The following is a 19,938-nucleotide window of genomic DNA, read 5'->3' as shown; positions in this document are numbered from 1 at the left end:
GTGCCGCCTTCTCTAGGTTGTTGCAATCTGGCGATAAGATGATTTCGTACATGGCTCACTTAACGGCTAATATGTGGGCTAACTAACTGGTTACTAAAAAGAAGAGATGCTCCCCTTTTTAAAGCTTAAAAATTTGCCAGTACGGATCCCATTCTAGCCTTATGGAATGGAGATGTCTTAAGCTCCAGGTCTCTCTTTCCCAAAGAACAGCTTGACACTAATTGACAGGCGTATAGCAGACAATAATGACCGTTGCATACATCAAGCTGTCACGAAATCATCTGGTCCTTCTCGTGCTGACACCTCCAAACCATGACTACAATCTACTACTTGAACCTCACATAAGAGACCTCAAAGCACGACGGTTCCATGGAAGGGTTGTCAACCTTCGCCTCCTCAAACCAAGAAGACTACTCAGAAGCAGCCCTTTCAGCCCCACTTTTCCAGGCTTGGAATAGGAGGTAGTGGCAGAGCTAGAGGTGGTAAGCAATAGAGTGGGCATCCCTCCCCACTTGCTTCCATCAGCATGGCAGCATTACGGAGCGGAGACCTGTGTAGTAGATGTTCTTTGAGTGGGATATCTACTACCCTTCAAGTTTCGTCCTCTCCTCTCCGAGCTTCTCTTTCACCAATTACTGTATGCTCCAGGATCACCAAAGCTTCTAGCTCTCCAAGAGGAAGTGAAGAAAATGATGGTAAAGGGAGCTGCAGAAGTAGTGCAAGATCCTTCTCCAGGTTTCTACAACCACATCATTTTGGTTCCCAAAGCAACGGGCGATTGGAGACCGGTAATAGACCTGTCAACTCTCAACCTTTTCATCAGGAAGACGCGGTTCAAGATGGAAACCTCATGCACAGTCTTTGCAGCCGTCAGGAAGGGTGACTTCATGCTCATGATAGACCTGAAGGATGCATACTTCCAGATTCCAATTCACCAATCATCCAGGAAGTTTCCTTGCTTCAGCCTTGGAGAGATAGTCTACCAATTCAAGGTTCTTTGCTTCGGCCTATCAACTACCCCACAGGTGTTCACAAGAATGTTCACCTTAGTCTCAACCTGGGCTCATTTTCATGGGATATACATCTTGAGATACCTTGACGACTGGCTAGTCCTAACAACTTCTCAGGGAAAGGTAATCCAAGACAGAGATCGTCTACTCCAATTTTGTTGCGGCTTAGGGATCATGATAAATCTGGAGAAGTTGAATCTTTTGCCCAGTCAAAGGATCCTTTACCTAGACGTGCTCATAGACATAACAGCAGTGAAGTTGTTTCCATTAGAACAACGGGTAGACAAGTTTAGGAGCATAGCCCAGTCCTTCCTGTCCAAACAGAAGTATCCAGCTAGTCAATGGTAGGTCATCCTAGGTTACTTGTCCTCCCTGGAGAAGCTTGTTCCTCACAATCATTTTCACCTTCACTCTCTTCAATGGAGACTGAAGGAATTTTGGACCCCTTCGAAGGATTCCCCCATGCGTCTAGTTCCTCTGTCAAAAGAAGTAAGGTGAGACTCAGCATGGTGGTTAGACGACAAGAACCTGATCATAGGAGTGCCCCTTCACTCTCCCCCTCCAGAAATTCTACTGTTCTTGGACGCTTCGTACAAAGGGTGGAGAGCTCATCTGGAAGATCCCCTAACATCAGGACTGTGGGCTTATCAAGAAAAACAGCTTCATATCAACATCTTGGAGCTGAAGGCAGCCTTCCTAGCACTTCAGGAATTTCAAGAAAGGGTGACAGGGCACTCCATGGTCTTCATGTCTGACAAAGCTACCATGGTAGCTTTTGTCAACAAATGGGGCCTAGTGTCAACTCCACGACTTGACTGTACAATTACATCAGTGGCCGGTCTCCTATTCAGTAGTTCTCTCAGCCAGATACATCCCAGGCAAGAGGGACAATTTGGCAGACAAACTGAGCCATCGGGGTCAGGTCTGGGGACAGAATGGTCACTTCATCAAGAGGTAGCAGAAAGGCTATTCCATCTGTGGGGAAGGCCTACAGTAGACCTTTTTGCAATAAGGTTCAACAGAAAAGTAGAGGTTTTTTGTTTGGTTGTTCCAGATCCCTGGGCCATAGCAGAGGATGCCCTGCAACATCCCTGGGACAACCTGGAAGCATTGCCAAACACACATCGAGAAGTTTCACCAATCAGTAGGGTCCCTATCACTTCACGGCTGGAAACTATCAAGTATCTCTTGCAAGCGAAAGGCTTTTCTCGCAGAGCAGTGTTGGAAATGTCAGGTTACCTCAGAAGATCATCTGCAGCCATGTATTAAGGAAAATGGGCAGTCTGCTGTGATTGGTGTCGGAACTTACATTCAACTAGTTGTGGACTTCCTCATCTTTCCCCGTAGGGAGAAACTTCTCTCAGTTTGAGCCATCAAGGGCTGTAGACCTGCTCTAGGACTGGTGCTATGTTGAAGGACGTAGATCCCTCTTCATCATGGGAAGTTTCTATGCTTCTCAAGAGTTTTGAGCATTCCTGTTCCCCGAGAGATCTCAAAGCTCCTGATTGGGACCTGACCATGGGGCTCAGCAGACAGGAATTTAACTCTTTAAGACAGTTTTCTTACTGGCCTTGGCTTCATCAAAGAGGGTTGGTGAATTACATGTACTCTTTGAATGTTGAACATACAACGGTTTGGAGCTCCTTAGCCTTCGAATTTGTCCCCAGAATTCATAGCCAAGACTCAAAATCCCTCTATTCATGATGACAGATTCGAGTTTTTCTCAATCCTCTCTCTTGGGGATTTTGTTGGTGATGATCCAGACGAATTACTGTTATGCTCCGTCAGGGCACTGCATAGCTATCTAAAAAGGACTTAGCGTCTTATACCTGATTGCCGAAGACTTTTTGTTAGCACAAGCCAGAACAATAAAGAAGTGTCCAAGAATTGATTTGACAGGTCTATAGTTCTTCACCTTCAGATGCTGATACATTGCATGCAAGAGCACATGATGTTAGGGGTCTAGGCCCTACCATCACATTCAAGAAAAACTTATTGGTTCACAGGATTTTGAGGGCAGGTACCTGTCTTTGCCAAACTACTTCACATCCTTTTATCTGCGAGACATTGCCCACAGGTCCTTGGACACTTTTTCCTTGGGTCTGGTGGTGGCTGCTCAACAACTTGTGTAGCTCATCCAGTGCCCCTGGCAGGACAGTTTTGTATCTTACCTAAGATGTTGGATATAAAAGTGAGAGTGAATGAGATGACTGGTCTTTTTTCTTTTCTCATTTTTTCTTTTTTTCTGTACTGCCAGGCATTAGAGAGAATAATTCCATCATATGCTGGAACTGGTTAGATGCAGCAGAGCAAGCTTCCGTTCTATAAGTTCTATATGATTGTTCAGACGCAATACAAATTCTTTATAGAAGCAAGTCCTATTCCCCTCTCTTACAAGGGGGGAGAGGAATTGGCAACAAACTAGAATGGTGGCTAATGTAAGTTTTGTTGTCGCTAACAGTTCTTTGCCATCATCAAGACACAATGTAGATATGTATTTCATAATCTACTAGCCCAGATGTCTGGCTGTTCAGTAAATTTATGTTCAACAGATCAGAGGCCTACGACTCCTTCCTGTGTCCTACTTATGGCCAGGAAGTGAGCCGAGGTGGTCTAAACCTCCAGTTGGTTCAAAGACTTTCGTATCCTCCCTCCAAGAGAAAGTCTTCCCTTCGTAAAGACCAAGGTTTGTTCCGTGTATGAACAAATGACAAATTTTAAATCAATTTGTATTTTTCATAACTAACAAACCTTCGGTCGTAACTTATATGAGCCACCTCTCGTTTCCTGGGATGGAAGGAAACTGATATGATGATGTGTAGGGGGGTGAAGCAGGTCGTGTAGCATCCTCCTCCTCCTCCCCTATTGGCTGACCCTTGGTGCCACCAATTCCTTGTGTTATTTTTAACCAAACTCCTGCTAGCGCCAGAGAATTTATCCTACGTTAAGATCAAAGGTTTGTTAGTTATGAAAAATACAAACTGATTTAAAATTTGACATTTCAAATGATTTTGAGTTAATACATTAAGGGTTGGGTACCCTATTACTGGTAATGCTTTCATGGTGTGTAATTCATTGTACAGGTATTATCCTACTTACAATGGGTTTAGGTTTAAAAAAACCCATCGTCTGTTGGAAAAAACGTATCACGAATATAGCCTAGCCTACACTAGGGTATTCAGTACCATCTATACATATATGGTAGCCTAGCCTACACTATAAAGTATACTCTATACATATACAGTATAGTAATTATTAATATCAGCTAATTCTGTAGGTTCATGCAGATTGACCTTTGATAATTCAGTACAAAGAGAACTGAATAACAAACAAAAATTAGCTTAGCCTACAATATGGTATATCATATGCATATATGGTAATCTAGCCTATATTATACTGTACTCTATATTCACATGCTAATATTGTATTATACAAACATCAGCATAATGAATACGTATCTTTTCATATATATCTTTTAAAAATTTATGCTTTAATTCACTGTATCCACTAATATTGTATGTATTCTCATTTTGCCTTTGTATTATAAAATATGATCATAGCGATCAATGTTTTGGTTCGAAATCTATTTTGTGGTAAGTTTATTTCACCGTATTTAACTCAGTTCAGAGCACTTTTCTTGCATCTAGTTAGCATAAATGAATCTCTAGATACTTTATTTATATGGGACAAGGTTATTTTTCATTATACAAAGTGTTTTTTTAAGTCAAAATCTAACTTAAATACGTCTCGTTGTGAAATTAACCCTTAAACGCCGACTGGACGTATTGTACGTCGACTAAAATTGTCTGTTGGGTGCCGAATGGACGTACCATACGTCGACTACAAAAATTTCAACCTTCGGTCAACTTTTGACTCGACCAAAATGGTTGAAAAACGCAATTGTAACCTAAAACTCTTACATTCTAGTAATATTCAATCATTTACCTTCATTTTGCAACAAATTGGAAGTCTCTAGCACAATATTTTGATTTATGGTGAATTTTTTGAAAAACAAAATTTCAGAAATTTTTCATTTTGTCGTAATGTTTGCACCATTTTATATTAGTTGTTACATAAAGTTTTATATATGGAAATGTGCGCAATTTCATGTAGAATACAACAGAAAATAACGATGGTTGTAGCTTCTATCAGTTTTGAAATATTTCCATATAAAACAAAATTTCAAACTTTGGTCAACTTTAACTCGACCGAAATGGTCGAAAAACGGAATTGAACATCTCAGTAAATTCATGTACCTTCATTTTTTGTCACTTTGTCGAACATCTCAGAAATTTGTCACTGGTTTATATTAGTTGTTACATAAAGTTTTATATATGGAAATGTGCGCAATTTCATGTTGAATACAAAAGAAAATAACTCATAGTTGTAGCTTTTATCAGTTTTGAAATATTTCCATATAAATCACGATAAGTGCCAAAATTTCAACCTTCGGTCAACTTTAACTCGACCGAAATGGTTGAAAAACGCAATTGTAAGCTAAAACTCTTACATTCTAGTAATATTCAATCATGTACCTTCATTTTGCAACAAACTGGAAGTCTCTAGCACAATATTTCGATTTATGGTGAATTTAAAAAAAAAAAAAAAATTTTTTCCTTACGTCTGCGCGCTGTAACTCTGCCGAACATCTCAGAAATTCTTTTGTCACTTTATCGTAATATTTGCACCATTTTATATTAGTCGTTACATAAATTTTTATATATGAAAATGTGCACAATTTCATGTAGAATACAACAGAAAATAACTCATAGTTGTATCTTTTATTAGTTTTGAAATATTTTCATATAAATCATGATAAGTGCCAAAATTTCAACCTTTGGTCAACTTTAACTCGACTGAAATGATCGAAACACGCAATTGTAAGCTAAAACTCTTACAGTCTAGTAATATTCAATCATGTACCTTCATTTTGCAACAAACTGGAAGTCTCTAGCACAATATTTCAATTTATGGTGAATTTTTTAAAAAACTTTTTCCTTATGTCCGCGCTGTAACTCTGCCGAACATGTCAGAAATTCTTTCGTCACTTTGTCGTAATGTTTGCACCGTTTAATTTTAGTCGTTACATAAGGTTTTATATATGGAAAATGCGCAATTTCATGTAGAATACAACAAAAATAACTCATGGTTGTAGCTTTTATCAGTTTTGAAATATTTTCATAGAAATCACGATAAATAGAAAAAATTCTACTTTCGGTCAACTTTAACTCAACCAAAATGGTTGAAAACTGCAATTGTAAGCTAAAACACTTACAGTCTAGTAATATTCAATCAATTACCTTCATTTTGCAACAAACGGGAAGTCTCTAGCACAATATTTCGATTTATGGTGAATTTTTGAAAAAACTTTTTTACGTCCGCAGAACTAATTCATGCATCATTTTGTGTTAATATTTTCTCTGTGTTGCTTTTGATCGTTTTACAATTTGTTATATACCAAAATCATTGCAATTTAGTGTACAATACAAAGAAAAAAAAATAACTCGTTAGCTTTAACCATTTTGCTCACAGCGCGATTTGTATACAATTATATATGAAATTTTTTTTTGCGCTGTCATATATTTCAATATTTATATATGATAATGATATTTTTTTCATTTCTGATGGTTGCATACTAAACCTCAGGCAATGACAAAAAAAGGAGCCAAAAATGAACTCTTAATCTTAAAAACTAAGCTTGCTGTGATTTTTTGAAAAAAACTTCTTTTCCGCTTCGGCGCTAACTCCCAAACGCTGCCGGCATACGGGAGACACTTTTGTAAATAGAGGCTCGGAGTTAGAGGGTTAATTTAGCTATTTTTTCGTTAATAGATGACGTTGGCCACTGGGACATGTTTGTTTTGTATAAAAAATTCAAGAATCTATTCGCTATTTTTAATTGATTTCATTATAATATGAGCTATACGTATTTATCTTTTATTGGCGTGAAAACAGCGGTAATATGTGTTCTTTCATGCCCAGTAGTTTTCATTGAAAACTTTTCTCTCCAGTTTTATTTACGGTTGAGTTTTATCCATGTTGCCGATGCAAGATAATTTATAGTCATTAGCAGCTTGAACATTGGTTTCTCAGTTGCAGCTACAACTTTAAGCTTAAATTTAGCAGTATTATATTTCTTTGCTGATATTTTCTCCATAGCGAATACAGTAAACCCCCGTACTCGCGGGGGATACATACCACACCCCCACTGCAAATAGCTAAAACCCACGAATACTTACACCTCTTTTAAAGACACTTAGAAGTTCCTGTTTTGATAGTTCAAACACAATAATAGAAACTAAAAATGTTTATACAGGTATTATCCTACTTAAGATGGGGTTAGGTTCCAAAAAACCCATCGTTTGTTGGAAAAAAAGTATCTCAAATATAGCCTAGCCTACACTAGGGTATTCAGTACCATGTATACAAATATGGTAGCCTAGCCTACACTATGAAAGTATACTCTATACATACACGGTATGGTAATTATTAATATCAGCTAATTGTGGAGGTTCATGCAAAGTGACTTATGATAATTCAGTACAAAGAGAAGTTGAATAACACAAGAATTAGCTTAGCCTAAACTTTGGTATATCATATACTGTACATATACAGTAGCCTAACCTACATTATACTGTAATCTATGTTCATATATTGTATTATACAAACATCAACATAACGAATATTCATCTTTTCCATGGATCTTTTAAAATATGCCTTAATTCACTGTATCCAGTAATACTGTATATATTCTTATATTGCTTTTGTATTGTAAATTGCGATCAATGTTTTGGTTTGGAAATCGATTACGAGGTGAGTTAATTTCACCGTATGTAACTCGGTTCAGAGCGCTTTTCTTGCCTCTAGTTAGCGTAAATGAATCTCTAGATACTTTATTCATATGGGGCAAGGTTATTTTTTGTTATATGAAGTGTTTTTAAGTCGAAATATAACTTAAATACGTCTCGTTGTGAAAGTAATTTTTTTGTTTTGTGTAAAAAAATCAAGATTCTGTTCTCTATTTTCACTTGATTTCATCATAATACGAGCTTTATGTATTTATCATTTATCTGCGTAAAAATAGCAGTAATGTGTTCTTTCATGCCCAGTAGTTTTGATTAAAATACTTTCTCTCCAATTTTAATTGCCGTCGAGTTTCATCCATGTTGCTGGTGCATGATAATTTATAGTCATTAGCAGCTTGAACATTGTTTTCTCAGCTTCAGCTACAACTTGCAGCATAAATTTAGCAGTATGTTTCCTTGCCGATGTTTTATCCATACCGAACAAGGGTATACTGTAATGTAAACATACACCAGTCCTATTCTACTTAACGTCATTTGTACCATAACTACGGTAATTGTTTATTATCATACGATGGTTGAAATACAAGCAAAACAACTGTTGTTATCTGATTCAGTGATAAGCAGAACAAGAGTTTCTCGTTCGGTTGTTTATGGCTGTACGCATTTACAAGAGTATAATTTTACTAACAATACTTTTATCGCAAAAAGTGCATTTAGTCATAAAAATGAGATGAAAATACAGTAATTAGTGAATATTTCTCAGTGAAAAATACCGTGAATGGGCAAATTTTCAGTGAATAATGCGTATGTATGTTCCATAGAGAAATCCGCGAATCCTAAGACCACAAATACGGGGCGTTTACTATACAGGTATAATGTAGAAATATATCAGTCCAATTCTGCTCAATGTCATTTGTAACAAAACTACAGTAATTGTTTACCTACCGTACGGTGGTTGAAATACAGATAAAACAGCTGCTGTTATCTGATTCGGTTGTTATTAGCAAAACAGCTGTTTCTTCTTCTGTTGTTTATGGTTGTATGCACATATGCAAGAGTATACTAATCATACTTTTATCATTCTCTTTTACTTTTTTAACTGGAAGATGGGATAAAGAGATGGAGGAAGAGAATTTGGTCTCTCTCACTGCCTGATGTATGCTGCTGCTTGCGCCTGTGTGAAATTTAAAAATATTTTCTAAATATTGTTATATCGATATTAATTGCTACCCCATTGCAAAATTGAATTTTGTTAAGGCAAATTATCGTAACTCAAGCACTACCTGTACTGGTATATCATCATCTTGTTTGTTTACTGCTCACTGACCTAAATTTCACAAAATGAGTTTCTGCTGTGGAGGTGCATCTTCCTAATTTCCTTAACTGTGGCTAATTGGTTTCTTTACAAGGGGTTTGTCTTTCATGTTATTTTCATTCACATCCATTCTTATGTTCCTCCAAATTTTCCAAATGGTTCCAGTCCAGTTCTTGATCCCATGTTCCTCTTGGAGCTTTGCATTCTTAACACTTTGACCAAGAGCTCCATTGTCCCTGTAGGTCCTTTTTGACTCCATAGCATCTGTAGCTTGGTGTGTCCAACCTAAGTTGCCATTCAGTCTCTGTTTAATAATAATGAGTTTGTAATGAAACAAAAATGGTATTTTACAAAGCAAAATTTATTTATTTAGTACAAAGTCATTACTTTTATCAGAACTGCCCTACTCCCAACACATTGGCTCCATTGCAGCTGAATCAAACTACACAAAGAATGATTCAGTTAGCTATTGGGAACCAAGGGACCAGATTCGCTTGGGTTAACCAACGTGATCCTTTTCTTCTACAAGAGAATTGGCATGTCTGGGATTCAGGCACAACTTAGATAGGCTATATTAGAAGAATAGTTTGTATTGAAAAAATGGATTTCAGGAAAAAATATTTAGATCATATGAAAGCCAGTGAATATGTTATATCAAAGCTTGGTTTTATGTCTCCACTCATAAGTTGTAAATAATGTACAATTGCATGAAATTTCTTGTATCTGCCAGAATTTTTGTAAGATTGCAATTTTCATCTTATCTGAATACTGTTCACTTAAATTCCATTTAAAGCATAGTTTTGTGTACTGCATTTGGTACAGCATTGTAATTGTTGTTGTTAAAGCTTTTAATCAAAGTGGTCATTGTGAACATTCATGGATCTTGTTAACAAGAAATCCGCTTTGATTTCTGTATATGCAAATGTGTACAAGTCCAGTTGAACTGTTTAGTTGCCGCCTAATTTTCCAATTTTACCTATCATAGGAAATTAAGGCCAAGACAGTTTCAGAATTAGTGAGCAGCATTGGTTAACCAATGTTAGTGATATTTGTATAATTCTTACTGCATGGTTCTATGTCTTTATAGTATTTTAGAAACTAACCAGTTTCCCATTTCACTCCTACAGTCAACCGGTTACATACAAAACTTTCCGAATGTACAGAGTTCTTGGCAAAGGAGGATTTGGTGAGGTATGTGCATGCCAAGTAAGAGCAACAGGGAAGATGTACGCTTGCAAAAAGTTAGAAAAAAAGAGAATAAAGAAGAGAAAAGGGGAAGCAATGGTGCTTATTGAGAAACAAATTCTCCAGAAAATAAATTCCAGATTTGTAGTAAGTACATAGGTAGTTTGAAAAGTTAAAATTTCATTTTTGTTTTGTGCGCTTTTTATATATTTTTTCTGATAAATTATTTTTATACTTGTTAGAATAGTTTCCACTTTTACCAATATATCTGTCCGGTGTTAAAACATTAGTTTGCCCATTTTAGCAGTATATTTTTTTTGTCAGTCCAGGAAAGCTGGAGTCTTAATTTTCCCTTTGTAAATGTACTGTTGTATATTATTCTTATTAATGATATTGTAAGAAAGTTTAGGAAGAAAGGTCACATACGTGTCCTTCATTCCATGCTAACCTGTTCCTGGATATTTTTTAAATTAAGCGTTGCTTTTTAAGGTCATTAAGTTTTTATTATTATTATTATTATTATTATTATTATTATTATTATTATTATTATTATTATTATTACAAATCTGAACCCTATTCACATGGAACAAGCGTATATGGCCATCGACTTGAAATTGAAGCTTCCAAGAATATGGTGTTCATTTGAAAGAAATCACAGAAGATAATAAGAAATACAGAAAGAAGAAACCAGTCATTAGAAAAAGAGATAGCTAATAAATAAATCGGTAAAAATATAAATACAGTAAATTATTAAAGTACAAGGTGAATTGTTTTAGGATAGTAATGCATTGCATCTTTGCTTGAACGTATGAGGTTCTAATTGCACAACATCCTCAGGGAGACTGTTCCACAGTTCAACGGTGTGAGGAATAAAAGACCTCGGGAATTGAGAAGTTCGACAGCGTGGCACAGTTACGACATATTGATGCTGCTGTTCAGCAACTCTGGTCGCTCTCAGGAGGAAAAGAGGATCAGTGGTCAATTGTAATAGCAAAAGTCCCATGTTAAAATATTTATGAAAAATTGATAAATGATAGACTATCCGTTCAAGTCACAACTGCTAATGTTAGGACACACAAACCTACCACCACAAACCCCTCCATGTAAGAGAGTTATATCTCTTGCAGGAGACATCCATAATGGAGAACTGTATTCTAGTTAAGGAAGGACAAATAACCGAAAACAGGTTGCATTAATTTTATCAATGTTATAAATATATGAGGTTTTATGTATAACACATAACCTTTGTGCAGCATTTTCTGACATTTTCGTTCGAAGTTTCTCAAAAGACATGAGCCAGTAGTTACACCAAGTATAAACAACATAGAAGCCATTAAAACTGTACAGTATGTGTATTTTTTTTTTTATAATTTATTACAGTATACTCTAAAAGTAGACTATTCTGAATTAACAGTGAATTGAAAAAGCAGAAGAGACACCATTAATGCATTGATATTACTTGCTTTTATTTTGGTAAGCATAGGAATAATTCAAGATCATGAATGTAATGAAAAAAATGAGAAAAAATGTGAATTAGCTTTATAATAAAAATGGATATTATGGAATGCAGCTGAAAATAGTTATTGTTTCTAAGTGTTTTAGGTCGTAGGTTGGGCAAGGCACCTATTACCCACTAAGATACTACCATCAAGGATATAGGGCTTCTAAGAGTGGCCAGAACACCTCAAGTATGGCACTTGCTCTTTGCCCACTTTGCATATCAGCTGACACTTTAACATACTATACTTTCTTCCACCCTTATCGAAACTCCTATTCCTTGGGTTATAAAACTGAAAATGATTTAATTTTTCAATAGCCAGTCCAGTGCTTGGAGTAAACTGGGTGGGTTAACTTCATTAGTAAGGGCATACAGAGCTTGTAAAAGTTCTCATTTCTAAAATAACATTTGAGTTCTGAGAACTAAATTGCCCTCCCACTCAGCAGCCTTCTAAGTATATGGGGGGATGCAAAGAATATTTTGATATGTGTAAGTGGCAAGTCCATTGAAACTGAGCACTATGGCAGAAAAAAAGTTGTGGCAATGCTGGCAAGAAAGATGTGGACATTTTTGTGCTAAGGAGGTAAGGTATAAAGATGCTAGCACAAAATCTATTGGTGTTGATGCTGAGAAATGCAAATTCTTGTGGAAAAGGGGTGAGACAAGGTAAAATTAAGCAGCATACTGGTCAAGGGTGAAATTGCTGAAGAATAATGAAGATCAAAATGATTGTAGGGAAAAAAGGTAATTATGTTTTTTAGTGTACTCGCAGTCAGGAAGACCAGAAGAGGAGGAGTAAGACTTGTGGGAAAGGCTGTCAGATGCAGTTACTGACTGAAGTGCTACAGTCAGATGGGATACTGACAAGAGAAGACCTAAGTGACTACCTAAGAATAAAGGTGTAGTATGTTACAGACAGATATAGCCTAGGAGTAGAAATCAAGTTTAACAAGCAGTATTGTAATTTTGCCAAACCCAAGGATCGAATTTTGTCAAACAAAATGTTTAAAAAGCCAAGAGAGAAGTTGACAGCATACTAGTTGAGAAGCTGAAATACATATTGACTTTATTTTGATTAAAAGTGTGGACAGCATTAAAGAAAAGATTGTACACCATGTGAGACTTACTTTACAAATAAGTTGCTGCAGGCTTGTTTAATGTAGAGTGATAGAAAGATGATGATAAGAGAGTCAGCCAGTAGCATAAATGCAGGGAAGGAAAAAATCAAGTGGCTTTAAAGGAAAATCAGAATAAATTTAAAGCAAATATATTACGACTCCAATAATCCAAGATCAAAGAAATTGACTGGTTGCTGGACTGGCAAAAGTGCCAGACCAATAAATGGCATTTAAAAACACTTGTTGAAACAAAAATCTTCCTTAATTGTCATACTTTAGTTATGTTATTTTAAATTGTTTTGGTCCCAGAATAACATTAAGCATTATTATGATTTATACAACTGTTTAATTATTTATGGGGAAAATAATAATGACCTTGATTTACTATAGGTTATGCAGTTGCAGGTTCATCTTCTGTTACATAGCATATTTTCTCTTTCCATCATTTTAAAAGACTTACTTATGATAATTAAGTCATACTTACTCATCAGCAATGCCTATGGAGCTGAGTACACACGAACTTAGCCAGCCTAGCCTAGTCTAAATGGCATTTTTGCATCTACGTTTCATGGTATAAACAGACCATTTGAGCAAAATTTTAATGCCTTTCCCCCCCCCCCCCCTAACATGTTACTGGTTTTGTTTCCAAAAGTCATTCAGATAGGGAGTGAGTGCATTTTTGAAACAAGTCACACTGCAGTGTTTTTAAATGTTCATCTAAGAGGCACCACAGTCAGTGTCAGTTCTACCCCCACTGACAGATAGAGAGAGAGCACAACAAGTGCTTACCACTGAAACATGACTGTTGGTACAGAGCTCAGTTTACCAAGCCTGTTCATGTTTGCTCTATCTTATCTTTTTTTTTTTATCATAAAGCTGCAGTTGTATGTGTTTTGCATCTAATATTTAACTATAATTATGTACATTAAGTTTTGCTTTTCTAACCTTTTTATAAAAAAAGAATTTGGCAAATGAAGCATGCATGCACACGTACAGTGAACCCGCGACTATCCCCGTTTCAGGATTCGCATATTGACCAATTTGCAAATTTTTCTGTGGAACATAACTCCAAATAATTCAAAGAAAATTTGCCTACTCGCTGATTTTTTCGTATTATTATTATTATTCGGTAAATGAAACCTATTCTTATGGAACAAGCCCACAGGGACCATTGACTTGAAATTCAAGGATCCAAAGAATATGGTGTTCATTAGGAAGAAGAGGAAGTACTATAAAGGGAAATACAGAAAGTGATACCACTTATTAAAAAAAAAAAAAAATTAATAAATGCAGTAGAGCATATATAAAATATTTGCTACAGGCAGTCCCCGGTTATTGGCTGGGTTCCGTTTCTGAGGGTGTGATGATGAAAAATTCTGGCACTTTTTCAGCGATTTTCAGGGGTTATTGGCGCTGAAAAGCGCCAATTTTTGGTTATCAGTGCCTCTGTTAGGTATGTATCGGCACCAGTACCCAATTATCGATGCCAATAAGTGGAAATTGGCGATTTTCGGCGCCGAAAATTGCCGATTTTCGTCGCTAGACAAGCCCCATAAAACCGGATCGCTGTTAACTGAGCCCGCTGTTAACCGGGGACTGCCTGTAATTATTTTAATTTTATTTTCTTGATAAAATACATTTTTTATGATAAAAAAATGGCTTACTGTACTAATTTTCAAATAATATTAATATAAACATGGTAAAATATCAATAAAGTGTATAGTTTTTTCTTAAAAAATGTTCGCCAAACAATGTACCAATGTCACCCGTCTATTTTAACAGAAAACGGTAAGGCTTGAATACTGTATGAAAGAAAATGTACGTGCTTGAATACTGTATAGCAATAACTTTATTAGTTTTTGTCTTGGTAAGAGTACAGTAACATTTGTAGGAGTGTTCATGCATAGTTGTAAGTCAAACTGTATGTTTTTGAGAATAATGTTGTAAGATGACTTTGAAATGATATTACATGAAGTGTTTTAGGATGAGATATTTTTGTAGAGCATATCTAAAACTAACTATTTTAATTTTATTTTTTTTATTATTTACCTTTTTTTTGATAAAAAAATTTACTAATTTTCAGATATTAATATTAATGTAAACGCAGCTAAATATCAATAAAATGTATTTTTTTTTTTTTAATGTTCGCCAAACAAAGCGCCAATTGTAATTACAAAGGTCGCGGCAAAGAAAATGCTGCTTGGAAAGCTGAAATACCTAGCCGCAGTGCTACTTGTCACGCTATTGGCTGGCATTTGCAAAGAAGCCATTCCAGCATTCCAGGAGTGCAAGTCATTTTCCTTGGTGCTGATTGACTAAACCCCCCAGGACTTTGTCTCACGGAGAGAGAGAGGTGTGGAGCCCGCACCTCTACCAGTTCAACGTATAGACCTCTCCTGTGCGAACAAGTTGTTGCGCATCTGTGTAGTGCACAGTATACTGCAGTACTTTGCATATCTCTTTTAATCGTGCCCTAAGATGCCTCCTAAACGCCTTCCTCCTTCTAAGGTTTCTGGCAGTGCGCCTAAGCACCAGAAGAATGTCATGATGTTCCAGGAGAAGGTAAAACTTCTGAAAATGCTGAAGGAAGGGAAAACTTACACCTCAGTAGCCCACCATTATGGTGTGAGTGAGAGAACCATCTGGTACATCAAGAAGAAAGAGGCGGATATAAGGAAGACCGTGGATACTAGCTTCTGCAGTAGTGCCAAGATGGTTTTCACTGTGCATGATAACATCGTGAGGATGGAGTCAGCCTTGGCATTGTGGATCACGGACTGCCGTAAGAAGAACATCCCCCTCGACAACATCATCATCCTTGAGAAGGCATGACTACTGTTCTAGCAGTTTTCAACTGTTACAGAAAGCAGCAACTTATGGGAAGTAGACTTCATAGGCTTTAACGACCCTGCTGAAGAAGAATAGGAAGAAGCAGGACCATCATCAGCTCCTGAAGGTTTTTAGGCCAGCAAGGGGTGGTTCCACCATTTCCAGAAGCGGTTCCACCTTAAGTCTGTTTCTCTGGATGGGGAAATGGCATGTTTCTCTGCATGGAGAAATGGCATTGGCAGACACAGAAGCTGCTGCAGAATATTCTCAGACCTTCAAGAAAATCATCAGGGACAAGGGCTGCTGTCCAGAACAGGTGTTCAGTATTGACAAGACTGGCTTTTTCTGGAAAAAAATGCCTTCGCAGACATACCTCATGAAGGACAAAGCCAGAGCCTCTGGGTTTAAGGCCCAGAAGGATAGGGTTACCCTTATCATATGTGGCAATGCTGCTGGCTTCATGCTGAAACCAGGGCTCATACACAAGTTTGTAAACCCCAGGCCCTTCAAGAATAAGAACAAGAACTTGCTGCCTGTGTTTTGGATGCAGGCCTGGATCACCAAAATCCTTACATCTAACTGGTGCATACAGAGCTTCATCCCTCAAGTTGAGGATTACCTCAACGACGTGTGCATGGAGTTCAAGTTGTTGGTTATGAATACTGCTGGTGGCCACCCTCTGGCTCTTTATTACGAGGGAGTCCAGCTCCAGTTACTCCCTGCCAACACCACCTCTCTCCTCCAGCCTATGTGAACCAGGTCTTGATCCGTGCCTTCAAGGTACTCTACACCCGGAACTCCCTCGAGCACCTTGTGAAGGCAGTGAACAATGACAGTGAATTTACGCTGAAGGAGCATTGGCATAATCACGATTGCCTCATGTCTGATCGTCATCAGCTAACATTGAAGGATATGAAGAAGGAGACCCTTAATGCAAGCTGGAAGAAGTTGTGGCCAGTGTGTTCACGATTATAAGGGTTTCTCTCCTGAAGAAATTCAACATTTGGCCATTGGTAAGGCAGTCTGATTGGTGAGGACGCTTGGTGGAGAAGGCTTCGATGACATCACTGAGGATGAAGTCAGCACCCTCATTGATGCCCACTCTGACCCCCCCCCCTGACAGACCAGGATTTGGAAGAGCTGATGAAGTCTGCCAGTGAGGAAAAAGACACAGCAGGTCCAGGGGATGGGGGGGGGGGGAGGATGAGGGCCTGTCCTTGGAACATCTGTCCCGAATTACAAGGGCAACCAGGGAGCTACAGGAGACGACTGAGGCATAGGATCCTTTTATGGAACGCTCCATAGTGTTAAAATGCCTTTGAGGCGTGCATAGTGCCCTATGATAACCTCCTCGCCACCATGAAGAAGCAGCGTCAGCCGCTGCCTATCACCATGTTTCTCAAGCTCATGAAGAATGACCCTCCAAAGCCTCCTGGAGCCCCTGAAGAAGGGCAGTTGGTGGACGAAGAGCCTGAAGGCAGGGAAGAGATGCCCCCAGGAGATATGTAACTCCTCTGCTTTGCTGTGCAGTCATATCTTCACCATCATTCATCAGACTGGACAGCTAATTTATCATCTTCAGTCAACATTCATCACTGGTGAGTACCCATATGATTTATGTAATCTTAAACTTCTCATTATTTTGTGTATTTTTTCCAATAAATAATTAGGTATATTACAGTACTTAACTGTTCCCTGTACTGTACTTGAGAATGTACCAATGTCACCCCTATCTACATTAACAGAAACAGGCTTGAATGCTACTATATGAAAAAAATGTATGTGCCTTAATATAGGGATAACTTAATTAATTTTTGCCTTGGCAAGAGTACAGTAACAGTTGTAGGAGTGTTCACACATGGTTGTAAGCCATATATTTTTTTAAGGGCACAGTAATTTTGTTAGATGACTTTGAAATAATATTAAAATGTTTCAGGATGATAGTTTAAGATATACATCGGTGTTTGAACTATTAAAATAGGCAGTTATAAGCATTTTTAGAGGGGTCTCCAGTATTCACGAATTTTAGCTATTCGCAGGCAGTTGTGGTCCCCAACCCGTGCGAACATTGGGGTCCACTGTATACATAAAGATTTTATATACCTTACCAAGTAATTACATTGCTATAGTTTCTATTAACCAGCAGCTAAAAATTTTGAAATTCATGGGTCGCGCTGTTTTGCTTGGCTAGGTGAGTAACCCCGCCCACTCTGAAGGTAAGAGAGGAACAACTAGCAAAAGGATTCAGTTTGTTTCTGCTGGCTAATGGCTGTACATCAGCTTTTAGCAGCAGCTCTGATTTTGGAATTCGTCTTTCCTTTTGATTTCTCATCGTGTTTGGTGAAGTATTCTTGCTTTGATAGCCTTTCGGCATTATTAGATAGAGTTGGACTGTTTTTTGCCCTTAATTATGAATTTCATTAATTTGACTTTTACCTTGTTTACTGTTTGTGACTTTAGTTGACCTGTTTGCCAAATGTCAGGCTCAAGTTCGACTAGCAGCTGCAATATGCATTTGACTAAGGAATCTTACGATTCCTATTCCATCTGCACAGATTGTAGGGATCAAGTTTGTTCAGTAGACTTACGATGTAATGAATGTATAGACTGGGACAGTAAGACTTATAAGATCTCATTTAAATAAACTTGCCAGAGATAAAAAGAGAAAAGTGACACCAGAGGGATTAGTAAGTCTTTTGTTGATCATGATATTGATAATGCTAACATCAAGATTGACGTTCCTGTTATTTCTGTTGATCCCGTACCCAGTTCTCCTGCTGTGCAACCAGATCCTTTACCCAGCTCTCTCGCTTCCGAACCCCACACCATTGCTAGCCTCAAGTGTAAAATTGATAAAAGGTTCAAATTGATTGTGAAACCTATTGCACAATTAGCCTTTTCAGTTAAAGCCCTTATGGGCAATAAGAGTGATCTGGAGTGCCCTGTTGCCTCTAGTGCCAGGGCAGTGTTGGTAGAGCACCCGATTGTGCCTAGTGTTAGTGATGTGTTGGTGGAAGAGGTGGCTGCCCATCCTGCCGATTCTCCTAGGCAAAGGTCAATGTCATACTCCCTTAAACCTGGGAGGAGTCAAACTGGTAGCCTAAGGGAGTTCGGTGGGGTCTGCCCATGGGTAGTTGCCCCCTTGGTTGAATCTGTTGCTGAATCCCAGGTTGCAGCCAGGCGCCACTGGAAAGGCGTATCCTTGGATGTGCATCGTCTTTCATCTTGCTCAGATGATTCTTCTCCCAGGCACCAATGGCATTTTGCAGATGAGTCACACCCTTTGAAAAGGCGTGCTGGTGATGTGTCGTGTTCTCCTCCAGTGCCATGTAAGAAATTCAAAGAGCCTGTTCGCAGTCCTCTTCCGTCTTGCAGTCATTGGGACAGTCCGGAGCATTTTCCTCCTATTCCTCCCTTGGTAGATAGTCAGAGTGCAGCCTCCAAGTGTCCTGCTTTTTGTAAGCGCTCTTCTTCTAGAATGTCTTCTGAGAATCCTCATGCGCCCGAGACTCCTTTGGTTCACGAGCGCCTTGCAGTGCCAGAAGCTCCCTTGACTGCCGAATGCTGGGTTTCTTCTGAGCATCCAAAATCGTTTCAGGGCTCATTGGCTCCTTCTCATACTGCTGTGTCAGAGTGCCCGTCTTCGCCCGTCCATTCAATAGTTCATGGATCACCAACTAAGATTAAGCACCCATTGGCGCCCGAGCTCCCTCAGGTGCCTGAACTTCCGTTGGCATCAGAGCACTCACTCTCTTCAGTTCGCCGTGCTTCTGCCGCTGATGCTTTGACTCCTGCTGCTGTTAATGTTCCTCAAGCAGTTGGGCATTCATCTGTGCCTCAGACTCCCACACTTCAGGCTTTACCCTCTTATAGCAAGCAAATGCCTTCCATGGTAGACCAGATTCAGAGCAAGCTTGACAGTATTTTGAGCCTGTTGAAGAAGGCTCCGTCGACCTCCCAACCTACAGACTTAGCTTTGTCTCCTGTATCCTCAGACAAGGAAGAAGAAGTTATTGTTCAAGAAGCTCATCCTTCAGTTTATGCATCTCTGCTAAGGTATCCTCTTGCTACCTTCCCGAATTGCTTTTCGCATGCAGTTCCTTCTCTGCCTGCGTTGGCTTTTCTTGTGCAATCACAGTCTTCTGATTCTTCAAGACTGCCTAAGTTAGTGCTTTCT

The 19,938-nt window shown here is 38.4% G+C and overlaps 1 protein-coding gene across 7 annotated transcripts in view; it reads left to right on the top strand.

Annotated features, from left to right (window-relative positions):
- The window catches only part of Gprk2 (G protein-coupled receptor kinase 2), a 270,691-nt gene that overhangs the window by 91,268 nt on the left and 159,485 nt on the right, over positions 1–19,938 (top strand). For all 7 annotated transcript variants that reach the window (XM_067085346.1, XM_067085351.1, XM_067085350.1 and 4 more), the window contains exon 6: positions 10,259–10,463. In XM_067085346.1, coding sequence (XP_066941447.1) covers positions 10,259–10,463 — 205 coding nt within the window. The remainder of the gene's footprint in view (positions 1–10,258; positions 10,464–19,938) is intronic.

Source organism: Macrobrachium rosenbergii, chromosome 42, assembly GCF_040412425.1.
Source record: "Macrobrachium rosenbergii isolate ZJJX-2024 chromosome 42, ASM4041242v1, whole genome shotgun sequence".
NCBI lineage: Eukaryota > Metazoa > Arthropoda > Malacostraca > Decapoda > Palaemonidae > Macrobrachium > Macrobrachium rosenbergii.
The sequence above is the reverse complement of the archived record's forward strand: the minus strand, read 5'-3'. Positions and strand labels throughout refer to the sequence as shown.